This window comes from Oncorhynchus masou, chromosome 19 (assembly GCF_036934945.1).
Source record: "Oncorhynchus masou masou isolate Uvic2021 chromosome 19, UVic_Omas_1.1, whole genome shotgun sequence".
Lineage (NCBI taxonomy): Eukaryota > Metazoa > Chordata > Actinopteri > Salmoniformes > Salmonidae > Oncorhynchus > Oncorhynchus masou.
The window spans coordinates 4,395,972-4,408,426 of NC_088230.1; the positions used below are offsets into that span (position 1 = coordinate 4,395,972).

Sequence of the window (12,455 nt, forward strand, 5' to 3'; positions counted from 1 at the left end):
TGTGCTGTATCTTTTACAGTATATAACTCCATGCTGTATGTTTCTCTACAGGACTATGAGTTCCTGTACCAGAGTGGTGTGTGCTGTATCTTTTACAGTATATAACTCCATGCTGTATGTTTCTCTACAGGACTATGAGTTCCTGTACCAGAGTGGTGTGTGCTGTATCTTTTACAGTATATAACTCCATGCTGTATGTTTCTCTACAGGACTATGAGTTCCTGTACCAGAGTGGTGTGTGCTGTATCTTTTACAGTATATAACTCCATGCTGTATGTTTCTCTACAGGACTATGAGTTCCTGTACCAGAGTGGTGTGTGTGCTGTATCTTTTACAGTATATAACTCCATGCTGTATGTTTCTCTACAGGACTATGAGTTCCTGTACCAGAGTGGTGTGTGCTGTATCTTTTACAGTATATAACTCCATGCTGTATGTTTCTCTACAGGACTATGAGTTCCTGTACCAGAGTGGTGTGTGCTGTATCTTTTACAGTATCTAACTCCATGCTGTATGTTTCTCTACAGGACTATGAGTTCCTGTACCAGAGTGGTGTGTGTGCTGTATCTTTTACAGTATATAACTCCATGCTGTATGTTTCTCTACAGGACTATGAGTTCCTGTACCAGAGTGGTGTGTGCTGTATCTTTTACAGTATATAACTCCATGCTGTATGTTTCTCTACAGGACTATGAGTTCCTGTACCAGAGTGGTGTGTGCTGTATCTTTTACAGTATATAACTCCATGCTGTATGTTTCTCTACAGGACTATGAGTTCCTGTACCAGAGTGGTGTGTGCTGTATCTTTTACAGTATCTAACTCCATGCTGTATGTTTCTCTACAGGACTATGAGTTCCTGTACCAGAGTGTGTGTGCTGTATCTTTTACAGTATATAACTCCATGCTGTATGTTTCTCTACAGGACTATGAGTTCCTGTACCAGAGTGGTGTGTGCTGTATCTTTTACAGTATCTAACTCCATGCTGTATGTTTCTCTACAGGACTATGAGTTCCTGTACCAGAGTGGTGTGTGCTGTATCTTTTACAGTATATAACTCCATGCTGTATGTTTCTCTACAGGACTATGAGTTCCTGTACCAGAGTGGTGTGTGCTGTATCTTTTACAGTATATAACTCCATGCTGTATGTTTCTCTACAGGACTATGAGTTCCTGTACCAGAGTGGTGTGTGCTGTATCTTTTACAGTATCTAACTCCATGCTGTATGTTTCTCTACAGGACTATGAGTTCCTGTACCAGAGAGGTGTGTGCTGTATCTTTTACAGTATATAACTCCATGCTGTATGTTTCTCTACAGGACTATGAGTTCCTGTACCAGAGTGGTGTGTGCTGTATCTTTTACAGTATATAACTCCATGCTGTATGTTTCTCTACAGGACTATGAGTTCCTGTACCAGAGTGGTGTGTGCTGTATCTTTTACAGTATATAACTCCATGCTGTATGTTTCTCTACAGGACTATGAGTTCCTGTACCAGAGTGGTGTGTGCTGTATCTTTTACAGTATATAACTCCATGCTGTATGTTTCTCTACAGGACTATGAGTTCCTGTACCAGAGAGGTGTGTGCTGTATCTTTTACAGTATATAACTCCATGCTGTATGTTTCTCTACAGGACTATGAGTTCCTGTACCAGAGTGGTGTGTGCTGTATCTTTTACAGTATATAACTCCATGCTGTATGTTTCTCTACAGGACTATGAGTTCCTGTACCAGACTGGTGTGTGCTGTATCTTCGGCCCCGGGACGAGAATCCCTCAGGCTGCAGTAGAGGTGATAGACAACATTGAGAAGAGCCTGGACAAGATCCGCCAGGCCATGTAGACAGATTGCTGATGAACAATATAACTCAATAATATAGTCGTGTGTGTGTGTGTGTGTGTGTGTGTGTGTGTGTGTGTGTGTGTACACACAGCGATGGGAAGAAGTTGCAAACATCGGCGTGTGATATCTGCACAGGATGATAGAATAGCGCTATGAGATTGTGACATGAATATATTCATAATGACTGTGTGAATTTTGCCCTAAACCACAACCAATAATATACAGTTTAGTCTACAGATCTCTTAGTCTGTCTTCATCAGCGTTTCTCAATCCATTTCTCAATCAAGGACTTGGTGATTGGTTGTGTACAGTAAGTGCTGGGTTTGAAAACGTGTTCTTTCTGAGCACTCCCCTAAGGATAGATTGTAAAACACTGATATGGGGCGGCTGGTAGCCTAGTGGTTAGAGCGTTGGACTTGTAACCGAAAGGTTGCAAGATCGAATCACCGAGCTGACAAGGTAAAAATCATTCTGCCCCTGAACAAGGCAGTTAACCCACTGTTCCTAGGCCTTCATTGAAAAGAAGAATTTGTTCTTAACTGACTTGCCGAGTTAAATAAAGGTAAAGAAATAAAATAAAATTAGACAGAATAAATATTGAAAATATAATAGTGTGAAATCTGCACAGGATATTATGGTAGAACAAGGAGATTGTGGAAATATTCGTAATAACATGGACTTTAGATAAAAGTTATCTAGTTATCTAAAGTCACTGAACTTATGTTGTCAATAAAAATAATGTGATATGTTTGCTGTAACAGCTTAAGGTTTTCCATGGTTCAGATGAGATATTGAATCTGATCAATACAATCATTAACTTTAACAAAACTTTCTTGATTAAATGACTTTGGGTTTTTACTGCGTAGTATCGCTGTATCTTTTACAGATACACTACCGTGTGATCTTTTTATTTATCCAGGTAGATTATAGAGAAGTTGAGAACACATTATCTTTAACAATAACAACCTGGCAATAGGATAGTCATTTGGCATATTAGGTCATTTCTCTCACAATCATTTTTACTTTCTCTCTTCCTTGTTCTGTGTGAAAATGAGAAACATGCCAGACCCTTTAACCCCAGAACTCGCCCTCAGACAAATGGTAATGACTAAATTTAATACATTGACACCGGGAACAAATTCTGACTTGGAAGTCCTAAGAGCAGCTTTGACCCCTGTATGTTTCTCAATATGTAAAATCACTTATTTTGTCACAATGGGTTAAGAGATTTGCCTGATTCTCACTTCTCAAGTTAGAGATTCTAACTGATAGAGAGATTACCTCAAGCAGGACAGATCAGACATGATAGACAATACAAAGTGGGCCGTTGCTGGCTATGTTACTGTATGTATTTGGTCAGATATCCTTTTGCCTTTATGTTCAAGCTTTTGTATTGTCTTTATATATCTTGATCCGGTTTATTGGAATAAGAGTTAAGTGCTGTGGAGACTGATTACATATCCGCTGATTGCCATTGACTTGCTCATGTCTCAGCTCTCGATAACATAAAGCTCAACAGCTCTTTCTCTCTGTCCATCCCCGCTTAGCCACACTCAAACCCCATCCAGAAACAACATCTAGCCTTTAAGGACTTCTGTAGCTTGATTTTTATCAGATTGGAATGAACCATTATGGCAAAACTTGCCTTTCAGAGTGGAGTTGCTAGCATATTTGGTTATTCCTACACAATAGCTCGAAGTACCTAGGGCAGGGGTCTCCAACAGGTCTAACAACAGCTACCTGTAGCTCGCAGCCCACATATGAGTAGCTCACCAAGTAATTCTAAAAGTATGTGTCATTTTTCATGTTTTCAATTCCAAAATGCCCTAAGTAAATCTCACATTCCTCACTTGCTAGATGTGCAATTAAAAGGCAAAGATGCAATTCAAAGGGAATTTCAAATCTAAATTTGCTTGTTTTCTTACAGACCTGAAATAAATTCCATCATGGTTCAAATGAGTTGTTTATCTCTATAAACACGTTTCAGGATCAATATATATCATCTTAAAAATCCAGATTTTTATATGAGGGTTTATTTAAGCAATAAGGCCCGGGGGTTGTGGAATATGGCCAATAAAGCCAAGGGCTGTTCTTGGACACACGCAGTTTATAATAACAATTATTTTTTACCAGGTATATTGACAGAAAAGATATTGACTACTTATTCTTTAACACTAAGGACCCAGAGAAGAGAAGAATGCCAGCCTATTTGAAAGCATAAAAGTTGCTTTCATGGTCTGAAACCCTGACCTAGGGGACTAAGAGCTAACATTTCTGGACAGGTCTACAGTATCTGTCTGTCTGGATGGAGGCCTAGGAGGATGGCCTAGTAATGGCTGGAATGGAATTAATGGAACGGATCAAACACAGAAGTACTGCAACCATGTTTGACTCTGTTCCATTTACTATTTTGTAGCAATGAGCCTGGACTCCTCCCACCAGCCTCCGCTAATATAGAAGAAACACTATGAGAATGGGCAGTCAGAGATGAAGCAATCTGAAACAGAGTGCAGAAAGCAAACCAGCTAAACATATGAAGACCATGCAGTTGAAACGTTGTTGTTGAATCCACATCTTCACTAAAAATCTAAGTTGAAAGCAGCAAGCAGTTTGCTCCTCTGCTTTTGAAATAAAATATCAATCTTTTCTGTCCAGTGGAGCTAGCAGAATTCCCTATCCAAAAGGTGAATACACAAGTAAGAAAGAGATCATCTATAAGAAAGCAGGAAACATTTTGTTTATGTATCTAACCACATTTTTGGCACTAAACAGTCTCCATATATAAAGTTCCATGAATGTTTTTAGCTACCGGGGACCTTCAGACAGGTCTTGTGAGGCCTGTGGGCATCCTATTAGTGTGCCGCCTAAAGTTTGGCTACAGACAGAAGTTGGATATCCTTGTCCAAGTCCCAAAGATGGTGATCACCATCATGTTCGTGAGGATCTCATCTTTCCATAGAGGGGTCAGTTTTTTGGGCAAAGCCATTGGGAAACTGCAGACGTTTTGCGAGAAGACTGATTTTCAGGATGTCTCATGGTCTGACCAACACCGGTCTAGCTCTGTCACCTTTCACCGCAGATGCAGAAGTGTGACATCTGAGGGGCCTCCCGAGTGGCGCAGTGGTCTAAGGCACTACATCGCGGTGCTAGCTGTGCCACTAGAGATCCTGGTTCGAGTCCAGGCACTGTCACAGCCGGCTGCGACTGGGAGACCCATGGAGCGGTGCACAGTTGGTTCAGTTTGGCCGGCAGGGATATCCTTGTCCCATCACGCTCTAGTGACTCCTGTGGCGGGCCGGGCGCATGCACACTGACACGGTCGGCAGGGATATCCTTGTCCCATCACGCTCTAGTGACTCCTGTGGCGGGCCGGGCGCATGCACACTGACACGGTCGGCAGGGATATCCTTGTCCCATCACGCTCTAGTGACTCCTGTGGCGGGCCGGGTGCATGCACACTGACACGGTCGGCAGGGATATCCTTGTCCCATCACGCTCTAGTGACTCCTGTGGCGGGCCGGGTGCATGCACACTGACACGGTCGGCAGGGATATCCTTGTCCCATCACGCTCTAGTGACTCCTGTGGCGGGCCGGGTGCATGCACACTGACACGGTCGGCAGGGATATCCTTGTCCCATCACGCTCTAGTGACTCCTGTGGCGGGCCGAGCGCATGCACACTGACACGGTCGGCAGGGATATCCTTGTCCCATCACGCTCTAGTGACTCCTGTGGCGGGCCGGGCGCATGCACACTGACACGGTCGGCAGGGATATCCTTGTCCCATCACGCTCTAGTGACTCCTGTGGCGGGCCGGGCGCATGCACACTGACACGGTCGGCAGGTGTTTCTTCCAACACATTGGTGTGACTGGCTTCTGGGTTAAGTGGGCATTGTGTCAAGAAGCAGTGCGGCTTGGTTGTGTTTCGGAGGACGCATGGCTCTCAACCTTCGCCTCTCCCATGTCCATACGGAGTTGTAGCGATGAGACAAGACTAACTACCAATTGGATACCATGAAAAAGGGGTGAAAAAAGTGCGACATCTGGCTTAAACGGATGCATTTTGATGGGGATTTTTTTATTATGCTAATTCAATATCTGCAAAGGTGTGGATATTGACTCCAGGGGGTTTTAATAACTCAATGCAATATTTTGAATTTTGCACACAAACAAAGATTAATTTAGATGGAGAAACAGGATCTATTAATGTCAAAATTTCAGGGTCTCCATTACAATAACAACATTCAACAAAAAACATTCTATTGTCAGAGGAGTTGAGTTTCAGGGCATGCAGAGAAAAGAAGATATAATATTTTTCAAGATTTTCAATTTTTTTCAAGGTTTTCTTGAAAAATAGACAAACATTGGCAGTAGAATAGCCTCAATGAAGAGCTCAGTGACTTTCAACGTGACACCTTCATAGGATGCCACCTTTCCAACAAGTCAATTAGTCAGCTTTCTGCCCTGCTAGAGCTAACCCAGTGAAGTGTAAGTGCTGTTATTGTGAAGTAGAAGTGTTTAGGAGCAACAAAGACAGAGAAAAAAATATGCTTTTCTAAAGCCGTTTCATTTTCTCAGAGTAGCTCTGTTACAATCATTAGAGGTCACACAAACAAGGTCAGATGTGAAAAACGCTTCCTGAAGTTTCCAGCAGCCTCCAAAATGGCACACTATTCCCTATTCCTTACATAGTTCACAACCACTGCCACATCAGAATAATATTAGCTACATAGGGCTCTGTCTAAAAGTAGTGGACTATGTAGGGAATAGGGTGCAATGTCAGATTAGCTCTCCTCTTTTAACTTGATGGTTCCTGAGGCTTCTATTGGGGACAGACTCACAGAACACTCTAGACAAGGGGAGGGTAGTCAAGAAGGCTGTCTCGTAGCCTTCCAATGCTACGATATCCAACAAGTCTCTCAAAACAGGAAGAAAGGGACCGTTGTAAATGCTCATAGCGACCATTGTGAAGGGCCATAGTGACCATTGTGAAGTTTAAGTTCAATGCTACAGTACCTCACAACAACTTTCAACAATAAAGTGAACTTTACAATAACACTTAAAGGGGCATTATGTAATATTTTTGCATTTTCATTTCAGAAAATGTCCTTAATATATCTGCGGTAATAGTGTAATGTTTCACAATATTTGTTCAAAAATGAATCAATTGGGGCCCACACAAAGTTACATAATGATGGTGCAGTCCTCCTATTTGACAACAAAAGCTGGTCTGTCTCTTGTTGTCAAATTGGAAGGCAGGACCCTCCCTCTCTTCCATCAGCGTCACTCAGAGGCATGAACAAGCACAATGAACAATGGCAGAAATGGTGTGCAAAACTGAAAGTAAAAGAGACTCAGAAATTGACTTGCTATAAGAAAATGACTTGCTATTTCCTGATTGCTAAAATTCTACATCGCAAGTAGAATTGCAAGTTTTGTGGCAGTGCAAATGTTGTTGCAATTCACCCAGTTTCCTTTAGGGGGCTTCATTCTACATGATATTCCTTTAACTTCAAGCCAAAAAACACAACTTTTTTATAAACATGTATGAGCCCTTATAATACCTTATTACAATGATTATAATATGTGATGTGTCTTGTGACTGCATCATAATACATTTTGTCTGTTGACTTCAAGTAAAGTGTTACTTTGTTAGTGACGTGGCGAGGACGAGGCTATGACCTAGTAGTGTGTGCTAGAATGACAGTGAAGAAACACAGTTGATTAACTCGCACCCCATCCGTTTGTGACCCTTTAACGCACACGCACACACGCAGTCTTAACCCTTTGATGGGTACGGACCAATGTTCAAACTGGCCGTGTTCCAATACTTTTTTAACAGGAGCTTGTCAGCTCTTTCTCAGACTCTTTCCAGCATCGCAGTCCCCAACTTCCCCACCAAGGGAGCTCTATTCTTATCATCCGGAAAGCTCTGTAGTAGGTCAGACCTTACACTCTGCCTGCCCTCTCCTGTCTCCCTACACGAAGGTGAGTCTGGTTGGGCAGAGCAGCAGATCAGGACTTGGAGCTGGCGTCTAAAGGAGCGTCTGAAGATGTAGTAGATGAAAGGGTTGTAAGCCGTGGAACCTTTAGCGAACAAGCAGGGCAGCAGGGAGACCACGGGGGCCAGGCTGTCCTTCCCCTTGGTGTGGAACATACTCCAAAAGCTGAGCACCACGTAGGGAGACCAGGCTACGATGAACCCAGAGCTGATCAACACTGCCATCTAGGGAGAAGAGGAGAGGGGGAGGAGATAAGGGAGAGGGGGAGGAGAGAAAAGGAGAGGGGAGGCGTTTGCCTGTCAAAAATAGACTATGTTTCCATGTCAAACTTCTTAACCTGAGGTAGCCAAATTTGACAGGGACTAAAGCGTTTCTCGTGATCTAGACTTGTACGCTTTGTCACAGTCACTCATGAGCTATGCTTGAGCCCCATGTCTGAAAGACCCTAAGTAGTGGAACCAGCGTAAAATAGGGTTTTGCCCGGATAAATATATTTTTCCAAAATGTCAGCAAAACTGGTACTCTTTTGATATCTAACCAGAGTTGTAATAAATCATCCCCTTCTAAACAAACAAACAGCGCAAAAACAAAGTAATATCTTTCCAGGTGGGATAGCTAGCGAGTGGATAAATCATGTCTCCATAATGTCAATATGCCTTGTCCATTACTGTTCTGGTTAGTGATTATTGTCTTATTTCACTGTAGAGCCTCTGGCCCTGCTCAATATGCCTTAGCCTACTCTTTAGTTCCACCTCCCACACATGCGGTGACATCAGCTGGTTTAAATGTTTCTAGGGACAATATTTCTCTCATGTTCACTCAATGCCTAGGTTTACCACCAATGTATTCACATCCTACCATACCTTTGTCTGTACATTATGCCTTGAATCTATTCTATCGTGCCCAGAAACCTGCTCCTTTTACTCTCTGTTCCGAACGTACTAGTCGACCAGTGCTTCTAGCCTTCAGCCGTACCCTTATCCTACTCCTCCTCTGTTCATCTGGTAATGGAGAGGTTAATCCAGGCCCTGCACTCCTATACCCCAGGTGCTCTCATTTGGTGACTTCTGTAACCGTAAAAGCCTTGGTTTTCATGTTAACATTAGAAGCCTCCTCCCTAAGTTTGATTTATTCACTCCTTTAGCACACTCCTACAACCTGGATGTCCTAGCCATGTTTGAATCCTGGCTTAGGAAGACCACCTAAAACCCGGAAATTTCCATCCCTAACTATAACATTTTCCGACAAGATAGAACTGCCAAAGGGGGCAGAGTTGCCTGCAGAGTTTGGTCTTACTATCCAGGTCTGTACCCAAACAATTAGAGCTTCTACTTTTAAAAATCCATCTTTCCAGAAACAAGTCTCAACGTTGCCGCTTGCTATAGACCACCCTCTGCCCCCAGCTGTGCCCTGGACACCATATGTGAATTAATTGCTCCCCATCTATCTTCAGAGCTTGTGCTGCTAGGTGACCTGAACTGGGACATGCTTAACACCCCAGCTGTCCTACAATCTAAGCTTGATGCCCTCAATCTCACACAAATGATCAATGAACCTACCAGGTACAACCCCAAATCCGTAAACATGGGCACCCTCAAAGATATCATCCTATCCAACTTGCTGATTGAAGAATTTGTATGTTTAAGATAATGACTAAAGTATTCCACCCTGAAACCATATAATTGTATAAAATGTGTTAGTCAGTCATAATCCAATAATCTGTGTGACTAGACCTTTTAAGACTAGGCCATTGTGTTACTATTTCGCAATACAAGCAGGGTATAGTTGAGACATTCAAGGACAACTGAAATGTCGACTTGTGATAACGGTTAAACTAATAATTGGAAAGAGGCCTCCCCACCCTAGGGAGGAGGAAAACTGTTAGAAACGGCTAGGCTTGCAGAAGATAATGAAACATGTTGCAGAAGTGTGATAAACAATGTATGTGAACTGTGGAAAAATACAGCCCACCTAAAGCGAGGTGGAGTTTCTACTGATGTGAGTTAATTTGTGTGTGTGTGCAATAAAAAGACTGTTCTCATTTTGAAGACAGAGCGCTCTCTGAATAAAGTACTGATCCATTGCAGGCTGAGACTTTGTCTGTTTCTTTGAACTGGAGATATACAACCTTCAGGATTCAGACAGAGATATTAAAATAGTTCAGTTAGAACATTGAGGATAGAAATTCTCGTGACACTTGCCCTCCAAATAAACCTCTGCTGTTTTCAACCAAAATCTCAGCGATCACTGCCTTCATCCGTAATGGGTCTGCGGTAAAACAACCACCCCTCATTACTGTCAAACGCTCCCTAAAACACTCCAGCGAGCAGGGCTTTCTAATCGACCTGGCCCGGGTATCTGGGAAGGATATTGACCCCATCTCATCAGTCGATGATGCCTGGTTATTATTTAAAAGTGCCTTCCTCACCATCTTAAATAAGCATGCCCAAATCAAAAAATGTAGAACCAGGAACAGATATAGCCCTTGGTTCACTCCAGACCTGACTGCCCTTAACCAGCACAAAAACATCCTATGGCGTACTGCATTAACATCGAATAGCCCCCGTGATATGCAACTTTTCAGGGAAGTTAGGAACCAATATACACAGGCAGTTAGGAAAGCTAAGGCTAGCTTTTTCAAACAGAAATTTGCATCCTGTTGCACATATTCAAAAAAGTTCTGGGACACTGTAAAGTCCATGGAGAATAAGAGCACCTCCTCCCAGCTGCCCACTGCACTGAGGATAGGAAACTGTCACCACCGATAAATCCACTATAATTGAGAATTTCAATAAGCATTTTTCTACGGCTGGCCATGCTTTCCACCTGGCTACCCCTACCCCGGTCAACTGCCCTGCACCCCCATTTCTCCTTCACCCAAGTACAGATAGCTGATGTTCTGAAAGAGCTCCAAAGTCTGGACCCCTACAAATCAGCCGGGCTAGACAATCTGGACCCTCTCTTTCTAAAATAATCTGCCGAAATGGTTGCATCCCCTATTACTAGCCTGTTCAACTTCTCTTTCGGATCGTCTGAGATTCCCAAAGATTGGAAAGCTGCCGCGATCATCCCCCTCTTCAAAGGGGGAGACACTCTAGATCCAAACGGCTACATACCTATATCTATCCTAACCTGCCTTTCTATGGTCTGCTCATGGTCTTCGAAAGCCATGTTACCAAACAGATTACCGGCCATTTTGAATCCCACCATACCTTCTCCACTATGCAATCTGGTTTCAGAGCTGGTCATTGGTGCACCTCAGCCATGCTCAAGGTCCTAAATGATATCATAACCACCATCGATAAGAGACATTACTGTGCAGATCTATTCATTGACCTGGCCAAGGCTTTCGACTCTGTCAATCACCACATTCTTACCGGCAGAGTCAACAGCCTTGGTTTTTCAAATGACTGCCTTGCTTGGTTCACCAACTACTTCTCTGATTGAGTTCAGTGTGTCAAATCAGAGGGCCTGTTGTCCGGACCTCTGGCAGTCTCTATGGGGGTGCCACAGGGTTCAATTCTCGGGCCGAATCTCTTCTCTGTATACATCAATTATGTCACTCTTGCTGCTGGTGATTCTCTGATCCACCTCTACGTAGACGATAAAATTCTGTTATACTTCTGGCCCTTCTTTGGACACTGTGACAACTAACCTCCAGATGAGCTTCAATGCCATACAACTCTCCATCCATGGCCTCCAACAGCTCTTGAATGCTTGTAAATAAATGCATCCTCTTCAACCGATCGCTGCCCCTGCCTGTCCAGCATCACTACTCTGGACGGTTCTGAATATGTGGACAACTACAAATAACTGGGTGTCTGGTTAGACTGACTCACATTAAGCATCTCCAATCCAAAATTAAATCTAGAATCGGCTTCCTATTTTGCAACAAAGCCTTCTTCACTCATGCTGCCAAACATACCCTCGTAAAACTGACCCTCCTACTGATCCTTGACTTTGGCGATGCCATTAACAAAATAGCCTCCAACAGTCTACTCAACAAATTGGATGCAGTCTATCACAGTGCCATTAGTTTTGTCACCAAAGCCCCATATACTACCCACCACTGTGACCTGTACACACTTGTTGGCTGGCCCTCGCGTCATACTCGTCGCCAAACCCACTGGCTCCAGGTCATCTACAAGTCTTTGCTAGGTAAAGCCCTGTCTTATCTCAGCTCACTGATCACCATAGCAGCACCCACCCGTAGCATGCGCTGCAGCAGGTATATTTCACTGGTCACCCCCAAAGCCAATTCCTCCTTTGTCCACCTTTCCTTCCAGTTCTCTGCTGTCAATGACTGGAACGAATTGCAAAAATCACTGAAGCTGGAGACTCATATCTCCCTCACTAGCTTTAAGCACCAGCTGTCAGAGCAGATCACTGCACCTGTACATAGCCCATCTGTAAATAGCCATCCAACTACCTCATCCCCATACTGTATTTATATATTTATCTTGTTCCTTTGTACCCCAGTATCTCTACTTGCACATTCATCTTCTGCATATCTATCACTCCAGTGTTTAATTGGTGTATTGAAATTACTTCGCCACCATGGCCTATTTATTGCACTCCCTTATCTTACATCATTTGCACACACTGTATAT

General features: G+C 43.2%; 2 protein-coding genes across 2 annotated transcripts in view; one reads left to right on the forward strand and one right to left on the reverse strand.

Annotated features, from left to right (window-relative positions):
- mmut (methylmalonyl CoA mutase) overlaps window positions 1-2,523 on the forward strand; it is a 43,927-nt gene extending 41,404 nt beyond the window's left edge. The window contains exon 14 of the mRNA XM_064924580.1: window positions 1,714-2,523. Within this exon, the coding sequence (XP_064780652.1) occupies window positions 1,714-1,842 (129 nt within the window). The 3' untranslated portion in view covers window positions 1,843-2,523. The remainder of the gene's footprint in view (window positions 1-1,713) is intronic.
- Window positions 2,524-7,703: 5,180 nt separating this feature from the next.
- LOC135505503 (opsin-5-like) overlaps window positions 7,704-12,455 on the reverse strand; it is a 35,734-nt gene continuing 30,982 nt past the window's right edge. The window contains exon 5 of the mRNA XM_064924581.1: window positions 7,704-8,069. Coding sequence (XP_064780653.1) covers window positions 7,704-8,069 — 366 coding nt within the window. The remainder of the gene's footprint in view (window positions 8,070-12,455) is intronic.